Source organism: Phalacrocorax carbo, chromosome 7, assembly GCF_963921805.1.
Source record: "Phalacrocorax carbo chromosome 7, bPhaCar2.1, whole genome shotgun sequence".
Taxonomy (NCBI): Eukaryota; Metazoa; Chordata; class Aves; order Suliformes; family Phalacrocoracidae; genus Phalacrocorax; species Phalacrocorax carbo.
Window position 1 is genome coordinate 20,983,744 of NC_087519.1, and position 19,083 is coordinate 21,002,826.

At 39.8% G+C, this 19,083-nt stretch overlaps 2 protein-coding genes across 8 annotated transcripts in view; one reads left to right on the forward strand and one right to left on the reverse strand.

The window, feature by feature from the left end:
• Positions 1–10,291, reverse strand: part of NRG4 (neuregulin 4) — a 53,675-nt gene extending 43,384 nt beyond the window's left edge. Inside the window, exon 1 of the mRNA XM_064456754.1 lies at positions 10,182–10,291. The gene's annotated coding sequence lies outside the window, so the exon portion shown is untranslated. The remainder of the gene's footprint in view (positions 1–10,181) is intronic.
• The window catches only part of TMEM266 (transmembrane protein 266), an 87,667-nt gene that overhangs the window by 14,189 nt on the left and 54,395 nt on the right, over positions 1–19,083 (forward strand). For 3 of the 7 annotated variants that reach the window (XM_064456741.1, XM_064456748.1, XM_064456745.1), the window contains exons 1-4: positions 10,312–10,402; positions 11,561–11,653; positions 12,723–12,828; positions 15,078–15,266. In XM_064456741.1, coding sequence (XP_064312811.1) covers positions 12,815–12,828; positions 15,078–15,266 — 203 coding nt within the window. In that variant the 5' untranslated portion in view covers positions 10,312–10,402; positions 11,561–11,653; positions 12,723–12,814. Of the gene's footprint in view, positions 1–10,254; positions 10,285–10,311; positions 10,403–11,560; positions 11,654–12,722; positions 12,829–15,077; positions 15,267–19,083 lie in introns of those variants that run through there. The other 4 variants (XM_064456742.1, XM_064456743.1, XM_064456744.1 and 1 more) reach the window with 4 other exon arrangements.

Consider the following 19,083-nt stretch of genomic DNA (forward strand, 5'->3'; position numbering starts at 1 on the left):
TAAACCCCTTACTGGTCTTGGCAGCAAGCAGCTTCTCATTTCTACTGCTTGTTTTTAGTGTCAGGTGCAGTAAATCTCTGACCTGAGGCCAGTATAATCTTAATTCCTTGCTGCTATTCTTGTTCTATTGGAAAATTTATATTAATTTTGCAGTCTTTTGTATTTCTGAATCAAACAAGACATGAAAACAAAGTTAATATTTTTGGAAGATCTAATATGTGTGTGTGTAAAAAAAAAAAAAAAAAAACAAAAAACAAAAAACCCCTACAACCTACACTTATAATACTGGAGGCTTTTTTTCTATTGGGAAATGGCATTTTTCCCCAACTGAGTGACAGACCAAAAGTCAGAAACATGAGTTCAAATCCAGACCCTGGCACCTGTTTGCTATGTGGTCCTGGACTTTGCATTTGGTTATTGCTCTGGTCGATGCTTAGGAGCAACAGCACAGAACGTTGAAAAACAACATTTTTCTGTGGGCCGCTGTGGTTGCATTGTCCTGTTTTCTTCATGATCTTCTGTTTTAAAGAAAATAGTGACCAAACAAAGCTTTTTCAAATACATCTGCCTTTGCATACTCCCTGGACTGAACTCCATGGTAGCAGTCTGTTGCATAAACTTGTCCATTATACTACATTTCTCTAGCAGATGTGGTCATGTGTGAGGTAAGTGTTCACAGAAAGTTACTGTATCTGCTTTAATAAATATTTGTTATAATTTAATACACAGGCAAAAGCAACTGTTTTCTGAATCAGAGTTAGTGCCAGGCATTTTAAATAACTTTTCTCAATCAGTTCATCTCCCCAACTTTTTTAAATCTGTAAATAAATAACTACGGCTTTATATTTAAAGAGCGGCCTAGGAATTAACATATGTTACTTTTAGTTGAAACGACATGTATTTTATATGCTATTTGTTTCTTCCCATTTTGATATGATTTGCTAAGTATTGAGTAGAGCAATTCCTGAAAAACTTACTTTTGGAATTGCCAGAGAAGCTGAACCCAGGTCCCTATCCATGCAATGTCTCCTGTACTTCCTTGCTGTGTTGTCAGTGACAGCAGAAGCCTCACTGTGCTCTGCAGCACCTCTGGGGTTCTTGGGGCCACTTCAGGAAGACCAGCTCCAAGGTGAGGGTCCTCTGCATTTTTTGATAGATTCATCGGTTGATTTCCCTTATCATTGTATCTTATCACTGTGCTGTCTTCAAGTTTGATTACAGCTTGTCCAAGGCAGGGAAGTACTCTTTCCACCCCTGTACTCCCCTTCTTTGAAGGGAGAACTGTGGTTCAGGAAGTCATGGTTTAGTCTTATTAAAGCAGTTGGACACCTAAAGTGGCATGCAGGCACCAAAGTCCAAACAGCTGAAGCAGCATCACAGTGTTAACACTTCCTTTGAACAGCAGCATGAATTTTATCTGCCTCTAACATATTGAAATATTGTTCTTATTGCTCAGTGCCTCTCACTAATGTTCTGCTGGGCTCTTAATTGATTAGCATGGTCAGCTGTGATGGTGCTCAGTTTTACTGTGTGTCTTTAAGGCCCTGATTCAAAGTGCATTACAGAAGCCTGTGAGGGACTACAGAAGTAGATTTTAAATCTAAATCCGAGAGTACCATTCTCATTGCTTTGCAACATGGATTTCTTAGGATGTTAGCAATAGTCCTGAATTAGTGTGCCACAGCGACAACTGGTTCTCTGCTCACAGTGTTAAGTCATAGTAAGATTAACTTTCTATTGAAGAGTAAACTTTGTGAGCCCTTAGCAATTGAGAATTTAATGATGAGTTTCTCTGTGATACTGATGCTATCAATGGAAGAGCACAAACTGACAGTTCTCCACTTTGAAACAAAGGGAGTTCATGGGTGGCTGTTTCTGCACTCTTCTTCGGAATTTATTCAGTAGCTTGTGGTACCCTCCATTTACTCATGTGACAAGAGTATTAGTCCTTTCTGTTCTTGCAGGGTTTAAAAGAAATGAGGACAGGGATGAGGATGCTAGTTAGGTATTCTTGAAGGGGGAAAAAGATCAGTTTAGTGCTTTTCCTTTTCATATGTGGTGTGTTACATGACCAGTAGCTGAATGCATTCTAATATGTATTTATATGAATAAGCAAATAACCTCATCCTGCAGGATAAATTCTGTGTGCCTGTGCAGAGCAAATACTTTTCAACATTTTCAGAACCTACTCCTTTTGCATACCTCACTGATCTGTCTTGTATTCTATAAAAAATAACTAATGAATCAATTACCTCTACTAAAAAAGATCTGAAAATCTAATACTTGAAGTTCTACCAAAAAAAATAGAATTTTCTTTTTCCCAAGTAGAAAAACTAAAGCTTCAAAGTTCCAAAGCATATATTTAGGTACAGATAGTGCCTGAAATTATTTGAAAATGAACATACTATTTTCTAAGCCCAAAAATATCTACTTTAAATGCACAGTGTGAGGTAGAAGTAAAAGTGTAACTGTTCATGAGGCATATAACTTGTAGTTGTATATTGAATCAGACCTTGGGGGTGTTGGCTGTTTGCTGTATGAATTCTTCACCAGGCCACATCCTGGGATTTGGCTGTAACAGGTGTCAAACATGATCCTGTCCCTTCTCTCTCTGAGTTTTGTTGCTGTGCTGCTTATCATAGAATGATTTGTGTTGGAAGAGAAATTTAAGGGTCATCTAGTCCAACACTCTTGCAGTGATCAGGGACATCTTCAACTAGATGAACTTTTGCAGAGATTGTTCAAGTTTCTGCTTTTTCTTTCCCCTTTATACTTGGTAGTATCAGGGAAATTATGCTAGCCCTGGCACTGTAGTTACTTTTTGGTGCAGGACAAAGAGCAAACACTTCCCATCCTGTTTCCAGGTCCAGTGGGAAAAATTGTTCTCTTACCTACGCAGTTTGCAGCGGACAGTCTAGGCAGACTCCAAACATACGCTAACCATGTGTCTCTCCTCTGTGATGTTGTCTTCCAGTCCTCAATTAAAAGTGAGGGGGGAAGGTGCAGGCTTGGCTACTGAATGTGGAAATTACTGGCCAGTTGACATGGCTGCACTGGGAGGGCTGCTTTCTCCAGATCGTATGTACGACTGTCAGTGCTGGGCCTGCTTGCTTACAGCTTGGACTGAGTCCCTCACCATCAGTATTTTATGTCAGAAACTTGGTCTATAATATGTAGTAAGTGCATCCCATCACCTGCTGAGGGAGCCAGGGTTGTACAGTTAAATGTACTAGCTGTATATCAAAATAGTAACTATCGGTATGCTATGCTAAGGCAATTAAAGCGTGCATTTTAGGCTCCCAGTGGTCAGGAAAGATTTTTCCCAGCCACAAACAGTACAGCTGTTGTGTCCACATGCACTGTCTGAAATAACTTCCCTCTAAAGTACTAGACAGGATGTGAACTCAAGAATTTTGTTAGCTGTCTGATCTTGCAGAGTGAGGTTTACCCTGTATGTATCACCAGGATTATATATTGCAGCTATTCATAAATTTGCAATCAAAACAGCTGGGCTACTTGTTTCCAAAAGCTGAACTACAAAGCATAGCACTGTCTGGGAGAAGAGCAATGTATTTCACATCAGTGGGCTAATTATTATATATCTGCTTTTAAGATACACAGTAAAGCCATAAATTCATATTTTTTACATTTTCTCTGGGATGTTACCCATAATACTTATAAAGAATGACAGAACCTAGACATTTCTCAAATATATTTGTAGAATAGTTGGTGCTTATAATAAAATCTTTACTTCCAGATGCTGGTTTTGACTTATCTAATAGATTGGCTGGGTTTAGTACCAGTCTGCTTGGGTTTGTTTTGATTCTGTACTGCTGATTATTGGAGACATAAAGAAGTTCTTCAGATCAATTCTTTCAGTCTCCTTCTTATATAGGATTATAATATTTACAGGCCTCACAGAGCCATAATTGGTAAGATGCATTGAAAGCCTCAGCTTCAAGAGAATAAATAAATGCCAAGAATTTCTCATCATGTTTCCTCCGTACTTCCCCCATTCTTATTGTAGTGTTGTGAATCTTCTGTATTTTGGTTGACATTAGCTCCTCTAGAAAATTAGAGAATACTTCTGAAATTTTCTAAAGGCATTACAATGTGAATCTGTTAGGCCTAGGATTCTAAAGAATATAAGAATTAATAGTTTGAGGAAAAGTCTTGAGCTTGAAGTATAATGGCTGAAAGGCAGTCTTCAAGTTACATTAATCTAAGGGTCTGGGCAGATACTCAAGCTTGTATTTGTTAGAAGGTTAACCTCCAAGTAAGATGAGCAGCAGATGTTGTGGATGGAAATCAAAATGTAGTGAATTTTAACATTTTTGTGGCAGACAGGGTGACCCTTGTGTTTTCACATGACTAAGTCTCCCCTAAGAAGGATTGAAAGCGTCACTCCCCTGAATTGAGATGCACATTGTACTGAGGGACATCTCAAAGCAGGCTGACTCAAGTATTTGTGTTACTCTGTTGCTAATGTTCAAAGCCTGACTGAAATTCCAGCTCTGTCCCAATAAATTTTGCTGTTGGATTCAAATGGACTTGTATTTTTACCTCAAAAAACATTAGCAGACTGCAAAAATTAAGTGTATGTGTGATCAACTCTAATCACAGAATACATGCCAGGGATCTATTTAGAACTAAAACATTCATTCTAGTACGTTGAAAAGGGTATGTGTATTTTCTTTACTATTCTAAAGAGTGGCTGGACCTATCTTGCTTGGCTTGAAAACTAAGGATATGGCTCCAGGTCTCTAGTGGCTTTTCAGGGCAGTTCCCAGGAGTAAGAAAGAGAACTGGAAGCAAAATCCAAGAGCTGACTCTTGACAGACACAAGCAAACCAAACTTTGAAAATAAATTGGTACTTGATTTGCTTCTAATACTAATAATTTGGCTTCATATGACTCAGCTAGGTTAGTGTCATCCCCAAACATGTAAATGCAGAAATGGAATTGTTGTTAGCCAAGCAAATATAAACCCAAGTTTGGGTTTCAAATTTAATATTTAATCCAAGGGATATTGGAGGGGTTTGGGTTTTTTTTCTTGAGACCAGGATTTGTGGCACACTCAACCTTTGTTAGGTTGGGGTGGGATGTCTGTGTTACAAAATGTGTCCAAATGATCTTCTAACCATGTGGTGGCTGAGCCCAGTGCATTTAGTTCCCAGACTGGAAAAAACCAGATGTTTTCAGTCCAGTGGAGCTGTTGATGCCAGGCTCGTTCCTATCAACATGTGCAGTGGCACATTACAAAAAGCTAACTAATACTGAGTTTTCCAACTGTGAGCCCAGAAGCAGTATCAACAGAGCATCCTGCCAGAGCTATTTATCCAAGCCCGTGGTCCCTGTTAGTGTCCTTGTGCTCAGCTATAAAGAGAGATCATCTCACTAGGAGCCACGTCTGGTCGAAGTGATGCTGCCTTGTGCCTAATGCTCGTGACATGCTTTTGATTTCCCTGCTTATTAAGCAGGTCCAAACTTTGAAAACTAGACAAATATGTAAAGGGACCTTTTAAATGTGATTGCTCTCTTTTGTTTGTTCTCTAGACTCAAGGGCTCTAGTGTAGGGGGCTATTTCTTCCACTTTAACTGCATGGTGAAGCTATAGAGGACAACTGTTGGGATCACCAATTTATTACAGCTAAATGGGGACAGTTTGTAAAAGTAAGGTAGATGGCAAGCTTAGAGAGTTACTCCAGAGTAAGAGATCAAATGAGTAATCTTCTTGCTGAATGAATGCATGCTCTTTATTAAGGAGCTAAGAGCAAACCTTCTGTTTGGATAGCCTTGACAGTTACTCAATTCTTCCAGATTTTTGAGATGCCCTATTGCTCCCATTGTTTGCCACAGTGTGTTAAAATTTGGCAAGCAGGAGGCTGTCAGTTCAGATAAGTACCTTTTCTTTGCTCATGACATCTTCAGAACTAGCTACATCGTGGATTGCTGCAGTACCTGCTAGACACGTGCCTTTTCTGGAAGATGGTGGTGGTGTATCAGAACAACTGACTTTCAGCAGTGCCAGTATCGCATTGTGTAGCATGAACTAAACGAGAGCCCAAAGGAGCTGTCAGGGTAACACCGCTATGCATTGAAAGCATATTCATGCTGGAGTGTCTGTATGTCACAGAACCCTGTTTGTAGACTCTCACCCCAGTTTCTAGGTGGAGAGGTAGCAGAGGGAAGGAGAATGGAATCTCTTCATAACCATCCCAAACAGAGCAGTTCCTTCTGTTTCTTTCTGTCTGGAAGTACCATGTGCTGCACATCTGCAAGCTCTCTGGAAGAGGGTGGGCTTGACTGGGCTCTCCTGGGAGTTTGTATTGGTCTAATCATCCTCTGAAGGCTTTCTTCCAGCTAGTGTTATTTGTCCTGTACTCCAGATCTGCAGTACTGAAAAGTTCAAGATTCGACCAATGATCATGATGCATTTGTGGAGACATGATTATGGCTGTGCACAAGATGTTTTTTCCTCTTTTTTGACCTGTCTAAACTTCTCTCTAGAAAGGATGAGCTATACTAACAAATAATGAAGCAGTCTTTATTTACATGATTACATGCTCTTTTTTTCCACAAACAGCATTCTGCTTAATTTCAGCATACAGGATGATCCCACAAGGGGATAGAATTACGGCTGCATGAGCAAGTTCAAATCTGCTGTTTCCTAATTTCTGAATGCCTGATTTTTTCCGATCTAAATACCTTTCCTGTGATGGAGGCTTTTACTTTTTTTGATATGATGTATTTAAACTTTACTGTAGATCCCTCCATAAAAAAAAGATGCAAAACTCAATGTCCTTTCTGCCTTGAAATAAAAAGCTCTATCTCTTGAACCTTTTTCTTTTTCTGGATACTGCATGGGAATATGAAAGCTATGAATGGAATTGGGAATCTGTGGTGTTAAAGTAATATGTATCAAATAGGGGAAAAAGGAAAAACAGGTTTGTTCAACCTGAAGCAAGGAAGTGCTGGGACCTCTACTGCAGGAGATTTTCAGGGTTTCCCTTTCAAAAGTGCTGGTTGCTGGATTTCTGAAGGAAACAGTTTTAACATACATGACCAATAAAACTTTCTAAATGCATATGTGTGGAGCTGGTTAAAATTCTTAGAGGTTGAAATAAAAACAATTGTCAGAATTGCCAGGTTGTGACCCCAGAGAGCCTAGTTTCAGTTCCTTAAGAAATGTGACTTGCACTAATAGAGATGAGGGATGACATCATGTTCATGCTGATCCTCAGGGTGATATCAATGGTGTTAATCACAGAAGTTTGGCTAGTCTAATTCACAAGAGCTAAATGTTGCCTACCCCTAAATCACACTTCCTCTTTCTCTTTGAAAGTTTTCAGTGTAATGTCTGGTTAGGTGTTTCCCCAACTCCTATTTCAAATTATTCAATTTCTCTAGCTCTGTTTATCTGGATAGCTCCATGACCTTCTCAGGACTGCCCAGTAGGAATCTTAATAGCCATCATTTGCATTTGAGTTTCAGACTGTATAAGAATTTTAATTCATAGACTGAAATAAGACGTAACTTCTTTGCGTGAATTAAACAAAATTCCATCTCCTGTTGTGTGATGTGTGCCAGATACAGAATAAAAAGCTCCAGTGTGACACAGAAGGAAAAAAAAAAAACCCACAGAAGCCCTTTTCATTTCTACCCCTTCCCCAGTCTGTTAAGTGTTTTCAGGCTGGGTGCTTACTCCAGTTGAATATTGACAATCGGGAGGGCTCAACACATCATCTTTGAGTATTTCTGATCGTAAGTCTTTCTCCACTGTGCTGTTTATTTCTATGGCTGTGCCCACAGTGCACTGCCCTACCCCCTCAGTTTTGCTGACATAACTATTTTTGGAACTGTACTGTGACCTGTATCACAGAAGCCATCCTGGGGTGTTTTGTGGGTTTTTTGGTGGGGAGGATGGGAGGGTGGGAAGTGCAGGAAAAGAAAAATAACTTTGTTGTTGTTGATTGAAATGCCAAATCAGTCTCCTGGTCCAGCTTAAAATAACTGTCCATGTGCAGGAACATGGCTATGGTATGGGCAGAGGAAGGAGCGGGAGCTGGACAAGAATACCTAAAATCTGCATTGCAGCTAACAGCAATGTTTCCTTAAAGTGTGGCATGTTGTATTTACTTTGAATGCAAACTGTGAGCCTGTTCACGTGTTTAAACTGCTGTTGGGGGCTTGTGTAGAATAATTTTTAGTTAGAAGAGCATGTCAGAATTTGGTTCTGTAGCTATTTGTAAGTACATAAACTCAGATGTTTCGGTTAAGCGTCTATATTTTGTACAGGAGCTTACAGCTTCATGGTAACATTCCTCAGAACATGAGCAAATACAACAAACTGCTCTGAACCAGGTGATCTTGACTTCAGCTCAGCTACAGGGTGCAAGTTAGTAGAGACTTTGTTGCAAAAGGGTTAAACTTAATCACCTGCCTACCCCCAGTTGGGCACACTACGTAGTGGCAGCTTTTTTTGCAAGACTCTGCTTAAAGCAATACTAAAAGTCATGGCTTTCATGCACAAGTGGAGTACAGATTTTTTTTTAACCCTAGAGTATATACACAAACAAAAACCTCTATCCCGTTACTCACTACGCTATTATCTCTCAGCTGTGCTTTAACATGCTTTCCAAACTGTTCTATGCTTTGTGTTTTTTAAGCTGGACTTTATCTCCTTATTAGCAAGCTACAGCCAAGGTGTGGTGACTGACAATAGATGGTTGATCTAAACATTAACAACTAAGGCAGAATGTGTGCTGGCCAAGGGCAGCAGCATGAACCTTTGCTCAAGTGTAGTGCATGACCCCACTTCTCAACCTGTATGATTCTGAGCATAACCCATGAACTGTGAAGCAGTTGCTTGCCAGTGCCTTCACAGAGGAGGGGGTGAAAAATCATAATGAAGCAAAGGATACCTTGCAAAATCTTTGAGGAACACTGGCATGTGTAATACCCATGTAAAGAACAGAGGAAAGCTGTAGGGCTTGGAAGGCAACTACAGCACTTCGTAAGCACTTTCAAGGTCTTGCCTCAGAAAAAGCTCAGTGAACTGGGTGCACCTTCCTTCACCTATTGCAGAGGGTGAAGAGCTGAGTCAGCTTTGTTGAGATTTGAACTGTGATCCTGCACGTTTTAAGTTAGGCTATTAGTCTGCAAACTTTTCTATACAGAAAATCACATGCAGAAATATGCTTCCTATCAGATGCACTGTCCTCTTGGTACATACAAGACAGTATCTTAGTCATTTAGTCCAGTGAATACTTCTGGTTTTTACATGCCTTCAAAGCTTGCACTAGAAACTTTTTGGGACAATACTTTCCTGTCATACCTCCTTTTTAAATTAATTCAGCTTAACTTGGGAAACTGTGCTCCTATAGCCATCTCACCTTGAAAACACTTATAGCACAGAACAAATAGAATTGCTGAACTGTTACAAAATGGGCATTGCTCGTACTCATATGGCAACTTACCACGCACTGTGTGCTGTCTGGTCTCAGTTCTAAGAAGTGAAAAACCAAACCCCAACTCTGGAACTGGAAACTGATTCCCTCGAATGAGACCATTAGAGATGAGGCATTTTTGTCTACCGAGCACTGAGTGGGATAGGTGTGGAAAGGGCTGTATGGAAAAATTTCCACTCTTGGGTGGTAGATGCAATACCTAAAGGTTGCCCTCTGCCCCCTGCCTGTCTGTTGGTAGGGAGGAGCGCCACATCGTTGCCGTTTGCCTAGACTATGTCCTATAGGAAAGCAAGCAAGAGATAAGTGCAGAAGAATGAAATCTCCCTGCTGTTCCTTGTTGCCTTTAAACACCACTCATTTGCACAGACATTTCCTATGGAAGTTGGAAGTGTTTCATGCTGCTACAGAAGTTTGTTGTGTTTTTTTTTTAAAAGGAATTTTTGAACATAACAGATATATGAGGTGCAGTGGATGAAAATAATAAGTCTCTGCAAAATTTCAGTATACGTTAAGATATTTCTATTGCTTGCATAAAGCCTAGAAAGAAACATGAATCATAGTAATCCCTTTAGGATATAGATATACACAACCTATTACATCCATTTTGAAGGTTTAAGTTGTGCTGCCCTCTTATTGTACATATTAACTACTTGTCTTTTTAATTCATTAAATAAGCTAATGTGTTAGTCATCTGCACCAGAAATTACTCACTTTTTGCCACTTTTCTTCTCAGGAAGGCTCCACTGAGTTCTTTGGAGACTTGACTCCCTCTATGTCTTTTCAGGTCTCTTTCCACGTTACTCGTCTCACCCTTGTGAGTGCCTTATGTCATGGTAACAACCCCTTCAGCTAAGGCGAGTTGGACTCTGCTCCCTGTGGAGCTATCAGAAGAGCTTGCTGCCCAGCTGCAAATTACTACTTCAGTCCTGGTGGTGAGCAAACTTTATCTGTAGAGCTGCCAACTCCAGTAACAGGGAACAGGTCTGGTTTATTGGTGTTGCCACTGGTCAGATCTGTTTGAGTTACTAAAACAAAATTCTCTATGAATGTGAATGTATTTCCAGCTTTAAAAAAAGAGACTGAGTCTGTATTCTGGAGAGGTAAATGTTTTAGGTTTGTATCCTGTGTGTTGCTGGCCCCACTGTTACAACTTCAGTTCCCTCAAAATCTTGAGATTAATTTAAAAAATAAGAATTTTTTAAAATCTAGCTGTACATTTTTCATCATTGGTTTGTTTTCTAAACCCCCTTTGGGAGGAAGGTTGTAAGTATTCACACTGTGCTGTCTCCCAAATAAATGGTGAGTTTTTTATCATGTTAAGAAATTCCCATATCTACATCTGTCTGCCTGTCCTCTGAGGCCAGTTTCCCTCAGTTTTATTCCCATTTCATAAATCAGCTGTATCCCCATTTACCTTTTATTTTTGAGGCCTGCAAATGCAGTTGTAGCAGGATTCTCAACTTCCTCAGTCTCGCAAGACAGGTGCACAGTACCTTTACCATTTTCTCAGGCTGAGAACAATTTGAACAATTGGTTTGGGTAAAATTTTGCATTAAACTTTTTTTTTTTAATGTTGTAAAATGTCAACCCAAAATGAGGTGTTAGGGAGCTGACATCGCAAAACAAGGCTGATATTTGAGTTTTGTTGTGCTGGTAGGTATAACAATTGCTATCATAAAGCTGCTGTGGGGACAGATTCACCAAATCCCTTCAGTGTGTGATTTAAATATGCCTAACTTCAGGCAAATGTTTTAGTATTTTGCTACCTTAGGGATATAATAAATAAAATATTTCAAGGACTACAAAGGCCAGAGAAGAGATTCCCACTGATACCAAATAGATGTTGAATCAAGTCTCTGCTGTATCAGGGAAGGTTTATCTGAAAAAGGTTCGCTTCTTACTCTGACTTTAGAAATATTACAAGGTTATAGATAAATGGAGTGTGTGTGTTGTTCTAGAATATGTGTATTTTTCTGTTTTGAAGTTGGTCGTGTTTCTTTGCTTCATATGGATAATTAAGTTGCTTTTGGCTGAGTTATCTACCCAAGGAGGGTGATCACAGCGTAGACACTTTCTTTTTGCATACCCAGATGCATTATCTGGAAAATTTGAGAATACATTGACTACGTTTTACGTTATTATAAGGTACAAGACATGAAATAAATCCTGACTCTACAAGAGATGTAAGTTCAATTTTATTATTTGGTATCAAGTGATTGTTATGGGTCATACTGTTGCTACATTCATATGTCTCCGCTGTAAATACTTGACTGATACTAACAATTCAGCCTGAAAGTGGCTCTAGTATAAAGTTTAGTATAAAAAGCAATTTTTCATATAATGAAATATTTTTGGCAAATTAGAATATTATGGAGAATAACACCAATAACTATTCTGTTTAGTTAAAATGAGTATGTTTTTATGTTACTTTTAAAAATTATTTAGCATATAATCTTGACAGTAGCTTTACAAAGTCTCTCATGATATCTTTTTCTGAGAATTTTTGTTTCCTATATGGTATTCTTCCGTTTATACTTTTTCAGCTACCGAAACCTATGTAACAGTAGGTTTCATTCCCACAGGCTTGTCCTCTTCCATTCTGGTTCCCATGCACTGGTCCAGGTACAATACAAATGGAGATTTTGCCACAAACAAATGTGGCACCTTTTCCAAATGTGTTAGTGGGTTTTGTTGATCAAAGTTGTGTCTTGATAACAGCCCATCTAGAATGTTTGACAACATGAGTTAATTCTCGGAAGAGACTATCTAAAGTAGCAGAGTCAGGAATACAGTTCAAATTGGAAAATGGAGAACAAAACCCCAAACTCTGTTAACAAACCTAATCTCATCTCTATAAAGTATATTAAATTGTTTAAAACAAACAAAACAGAAATACCTAAACAATTGGCTTCCAATAGAATTTGCACTCCTGAAGCCGTGAACTTTCTCTGAAAATCTGCTTCCCTGCCTCTGATCTTGGTTATCTTTCTCAACAATCTAATGGTTTAAGGCAGGACCTGTGTTCTTATGGAAGTATATATGTGAGCAGGTATCCCTTTATATAAGTAAATGCACGGTGTCTTTACAGCTTCCATAACATGGAGGAATTAACCTGCAAGAAAACCACTTTGAAAAGGAATCATGAGGGAAATAAAATAATTAGGGAAACTTGCAACATGACTACAAACGTCAACACAGCCCTTTGGAGATCTTTCAATGGCATTTTAGATAACTTTGTTTTGCTTCTTGCAGAGACCTAATCTTGCAAGGCTAGAACTTCTGCGCCGAGGAGCTGGAATTCGTTAAATACTGGAACCACTGCTGATTCGGTTGCATCCTCCAACATGACCAATCCTCGGTAAGTACTATGTGAGAATAGTTGTAGCTTATTTTCAGCAGAACGGAACAAGTTGCTACCTGTAGGAGAATGATGTTGTGACATCAAGAGGGTTCTATCAGTATTACTGGAAGGAGAAGTTGATATTTTGAGAAGGAGTAGTAGGATTTGGTCAGTTGTCTAAGGAGTATGAATTAGCAGAAAAACCATGAATGCTGTAAGCATGTGTGATGTGTTACTAACAGCCAGTGGATGAAAACTGGTATGTCATATTATTTTCAGATCTGTTTGCCTTTTCTCTTTCCTGCCACCAAACCTGTCCTGAAGCTGTTTGCCAACACTAGTCTGTTGGGGTTTTTTTGTTTTCAGTCAAATCAGACAATGTCTGTCATTTAGTCTGTCCAAGAATGCAGAAGGTAAATACTGTTGGGAGAGGGAAGGCTGCACCACCCCGTTTCCTTTTTCCTTTATAATACTGCAGATTGGATCATTCTGTGCTCTTCCGTGCAGACCTGAACCAGCTTGGGCTTGTTAAGGTAAATGTCCACAGGATGGCACTAAAGGTGAAAATCAAAGAAAGAAAATTTGTGCTAAAATTAGCTCCTCCCTCTGGCCTTCTGCTTTCAGATTGTTTACAGAAGAATTCAGTTCTGTTGGAAATGAATCTCATTACTTTCCATTATTAGTTAGACAAAGGAAAAAATAAAACAAGCCTTTAGGTTGTTCAAATAGTACTTCCTTTTACCTCTACTTTCTGCCATAGTATGACACAATTGCAGCCTTTCCCTGCCAAATACTTGAGATATAACAGCATCTTCTGATTTTAAAAATTACTTTCTTGTGTAATGCTGGCAGCAGTTATCTGCTTTTAATTTAGGAATAACATTTTCTGTTTGAAAGGGTTAGTCTAATGGTGAGGCTCTGACCAATAGAATTTTTCTCTTTAATATGGAATTTTAATTCCTTCACCCACATCCTTAGACTTAAAATATATATGATTTAAGAACTCTTCTAAATTATTCATTTCTTTCTTAAAAAAAACACAAACAACCAACAAACAAACCTGTTATTCAGGTTTCTTGAATAGCTGGAAGATTTTAATAAGCTTCTTTAAAACAAAATCACCAATGCAACTTTTGCAGTCAAATAGCAGAGGAAAGTTGGCTGCTAAGCACTTTTTAACTATCCCTAAGGAAAAGAGTATCTTCACACCTGCTGTTGAAAACCTCTGACAAGTAGCCTGACATTTCTTCAGAATTTAACAAGCTCCCCTGGATGAAAGCTAGGGAAGTTTATGCTTGCACCAACTCTGAATCAAATGGAGAAAGCAGCTTTCACTGGGCACTGCAAAGGATTGCGCACTGCCAAGGATCAGTCCCTGCTGGGACTTTACATGCAAGCTCTCTCCTACAATGAAGTAATCCTTTGCATGCAATAGATAATATGCTGACAAAGTTTGAGTTTCTAGATGAGTAGTATCTTGCTATAAATGTGGAAGACACGTACATAGACTCTGGTTTTACCTGCATGGAGTTCCCATTAATGTTAGTGGGGTGGTAGAAGAATACACGCTCAGGTTTAGAAGCTGTGCTCAAGGGTAGTTAAGATAATCTTTATTGAGGAGTCTGTAATTCTTCTGAATCGTTTTTCTCCTTTCAGAATTATTTTGAAATAACTTGTAACAGAATGATCCTTTCTAGTTAAATGAAACAAAGTTGTCATCTGTCAAACCTATTTGAATATTTACCCACAGTGGAAGAGGGGTCAAACTGCATCCATTAATTAACAGTTGATTTGTATCTTGTGACTAATAAGCTTAGCTATTCACTGCTCACTGATCTAACTTACAAATCAGTAAGTTTTTAGTTGGCATAGTTACGTGCCTTCTTTCTGCTTTGCACAAATATTCTGCTTTTGGGTTCAGGCATTGTTTCGGTATTTGTTTGTTTGTTTATAACACATGCATTTATATTTAGTGCTTTTGAAGCAGATTCAGCAGAGTAAAATGCTTTTCTCCATTGTCCATGAGGTTTCTGTTGATTGCAGTGTGATCTACGAAAGTCAAGTTTAGAGAGATTTAGTCTGTCCCATCAGTGAGTGCACCTGCCTCAATGACCTTGCAAAGGCCTTTTAGGTTGCTGGGTTTTTAGGATACCGTGAAGTTCTTGTCTCTAACTTATTTTTACTTGCTTGCTTATTTATTTATTTTTATTTGTTTATATGTGTGTGTGGAGAGAGAGGGGTTTTTATTTTGTTTATTACATTTTCAGGCCTACAATAGAAGGTGGTGTTTCAGAAGTTGAGATAATTTCACAACAAGTGGAGGAAGAGACCAAAAGCATTGCTCCTGTACAGCTTGTTAATTTTGCTTATCGAGATCTGCCTTTAGCTGCACTTGATTTGTCTGTGGCTGGGTCCCAGCTTTTGTCAAACTTGGATGAGGAGTACCAAAGAGAAGGGTAAGTACAAAGGACAGAATTTTGGTTTGTAGTTTTAGGTTATAGGAATTTTGTGGCCTGCAAAAAAGAAAACCTTGAGCTGGAGAAGTACAGCCAGTTGTCCTCAAACTCATTCAACCATTGTCACAGGATGGAAGTGAACTTTTCTAATATAACTAATCTGTGCTGGTGGTTTGGGGCTCTTCGTAATTTTAAGTGATTCATCACTGCTATTTGACCATGGTCTGGAAGCTGCCTGTCAGGGAAAACTAGACCAAGCACCTAGCCTGTCAGACAAGCAGAATGGCCTGGTGAAAGCTCTTTGTAAAACATGTTTCAGGAGGGTTCAGGATAACAGAGTTGGCTACTGTGATGTTTGTACGTAGTTGTACATCTCCTGACTGAGAGACTTAGTACTGCTGATTCCTGGACAGATTGTGTACAAATTCAAAATAATTTGAATTGCGTAGTTTGCTTATGTGAGAACACTGTCTTTGATAATATATATATATGTTACTCCTGTTTTCGTACAACAACTGTTCCAGTTTTTTTGGAATAAAAGATCTTAACCGGCTCATAACATTTGCCCAAGCATAACTGAGTGTCAGATTATGTAGCGTTATTGTCCTACAGGACATTATAAGTCATCCTTATGCCTGGTTCAGGCTTGAAGTCGCTGTAGGTGGACTCCTATACTAAATTTTTTATGACAGATTTGGGTCAGCCGGAGAGAATCCAGAGGCAGTGAGAATGATTAGAGGCTCAGAAAACCTGCGGTGGAGTAGTGACTGAAATAACTGTTTGTGTTTCATGTGAAGAAGGGACTTTCAGGGGAGCTTATAAGAGACTTCAGTGAGAAAGAGAACAGTGTGTTACCGTTCTCCATGATGTTTAGGACAAGAAGGGAAATGCTTGAATTGCAGCAGAGAGAGTAATGAGGGTAAAAAAGTGCTGGGGTCAAGTACTAGTGTGTATGGGGAGGAGGGGAATAGAGTTGCAATCACTGAATGTCTTCATTTGTCAGGAATGATAACATTATAATTTAACATCCCTTGGGACAGAGATTAGGTCAGTGCTTGTGCGTAGCCCCTCTGATTCTGTGATTACTGTTCCACTGTGTGTCACACTGCACGTATATATACTCCACTGTCAGTAAGATCCATCTAAAAGCACTTCACAGTAAGTCATATAGAGCTCTCATTGATGAAGACATTAAAAGGCTTTATATAAGCCTCCATTTATTAACAGCTCAATGTGTTTAAACCTGTGCTCTGAAATCAGCAGAGACACTTGCTTGGTCTCTGCTCAGCAGGTATTCCGTACGGTAGTCAGGAAGCAGTATGCAGGGAAGGCTCTTGCCTTTAATTTCTTTCCAAATTGGACTTTATGAGACATCTCCAGAAAGTTGTTACTCTGAACAAGGGGAAATATATTTCAAGTAGGTTATATAAGTATAGTACAACTGTAACATAAAATACCTTGCATAGCAAAAGAGGCACTTGAAAATTAATTTGCGTATGCAGGTGTAACCCTCAGGCTATTTTGGTGCTGAGTAAATACTGGTTTAATTCAAATATGCATTTTTATAGATTTTTATGATCTGGAACTCAATTCTTCACTGTGCCAAAGTGCACAGATCTCTCATTGTAACTGTCTGAGCAGCTTTGCGGTCTTAAGCGTGGAAATAGACTTGTCATTCTTTTCCTCAGCAGAGATCTCTTCCTTCACACAGACTTCTTTTGTGGCTTTATCAGTATGAACGGAAATAAGCAGGTGCCATCCAGACCTCCCAGCTGTAGAATGAATTCTCTGAAGAAAATTTAGAGCTTTAGTTTGTATGTCTCAATGCATTTTGGCTGAGCATATTCAGCTGAGTCCCAGGACTGTAACTGCTTTGTGGGAATGGCGGCTTCTTCCTTTCAGAAGCAGTGATCGCAACTAACTGATGCCCAGTGAAATTTAGGAGCAGAGCTGAGCTCAAGAAGCCCAGCAGTAAAAGTAAAATACTTTTACTATACCGCCTCGTGGCTTGGTTGGGAATATGTCTGGTTTTATCAATGTGGTGTAATTTCTTTCTCATGGTCTTGTTATGTGTGACTGGCTTCCACCTGAGTAAGAAAGAGATAAGGTGGGTCAGATCAGTTTGGTACAGGAACTGACAGCTACATCTCCCTCATGTCTGAAGAGAGTGATGTGGGATGAGCAGCACAGGAGGTGGCAGAAAATGTCTAATTCCCTGTAGTTTCTGCCCACACTCATATTCATAACTGATGCAATAAAAAGCTGAAATCAGGCTCTGTTACCCCAATGCTGCCCTACAGGTTGCAGGAGATACCAGAAGATGCTGCTAATTTCACCCTGTGTAGCACTGTGAAGAAACAGTAGCTTGGTTCTCAGATCCAATATGAGATATGAGTTCTGCCCTGCTGTCAACTTATCCTTAGATATCGCTGCTCTGCACTGTACTTTATGCTTAGACATTGCAGAAATGCTTGAGGCATAGGCTGGAGACATGTATATGAGAAATAAACTCATTCAAACGATATGCCTTGGATGCCAAGAACAACATGTGATGTACACTTCTAATATATCTGTAACAGATTAGATATATACTTTTGTACAAAAAAGCAGCAGCAAAGTTGCTGATTTTCTTTGTGTCTGTGAATTTATTGGAGTGGCTGTGTCTGCATTGAACTCAGTTTGCATGAAAAGAATATGTAAATGTTTCTTTAAGGAGACTAAGCACCCAGAAAGTTAAGGAGATTTTTAAATACAGCCTCCTCCTGGAGAAATTAATGCGTTATGGCCTAGACAAGTGGTCTGTGCAGTGGGTGGGGAACTGGCTGACAGGCCGCACCCAAAGGGTGGTGATAAATAGCTCCTTTTCGAAGTGGCAACCTGTCACTAGTGGAGTCCCCAGGGATTGACATGGGGCCCAATGTTATTCAACATCTTTATAAGTGATCTGGGTAACAGGATCAAGTGTAGCCTCATGAAGTTTGCTGATGACACCAAATTGAGTGGGGAAGATCTGGATAGGCTGGAAGACTGGGCCTACAAGAACCTTATGAAGTTCAGCAAGGAGAAGTGTGAGGTCGTGCACCTGGGAAAACATAATCTGGGAGTGCAGCACAGACTGGGATCCACCTGGCTGGAGAGCAGCTCTGTGGAAAGGGACCTGGGGGTCCTGGTGGACAGGAAGCTCAACATGAGCGAACAGTGTGCTGTTGTGGCCAAGAAGGCCAACAGGATGCTGGGTTGCATCAAAAAGGGCATCACCAGCAGAGAGAAAGAAGTCATCATCCCACTCTACTCAGCGCTTGTCAGGCCACACCTGGAGTACTGTGCACAGTTCTGGTCCCCGCTATACAAAAAGGATGGGGACACGCTGGAATGGGTCCAGAGAAGGGCCACCAAGATGATCAAAGGACTGGGAAGCCTGCCATATGAGGATAGGCTGGGAGAAGTGGGTTTGTTCAGCCTTGAGAAAAGGAGGCATAGAGGGGATCTCATTACAATGTACCAGTACTTAAGGGGTAGCTACAAAGAAGATGGAGACTCCCTTTTTACATGGAGTCACATGGAGAGGACAAGGGGGAATGGACACAAGTTGCTCTTGGGGAGATTCCGATTGGACATGAGAGGGAAATTTTTCACACTGAGAAAAGTCAACCACTGGAATAATCTCCCCAGGGAAGTGGTTGACTCGGCCACATTGGACACCTTTCAAGAGTTGTCTGGACAGGGTGCTGGGCCATCTTGATTAGACTGTGGTTTCCCTAGAAAGGTTGGAGTAGTTGATCCCTGAGGTCCCTTCCAACCTGTGATTCTGTGAAAT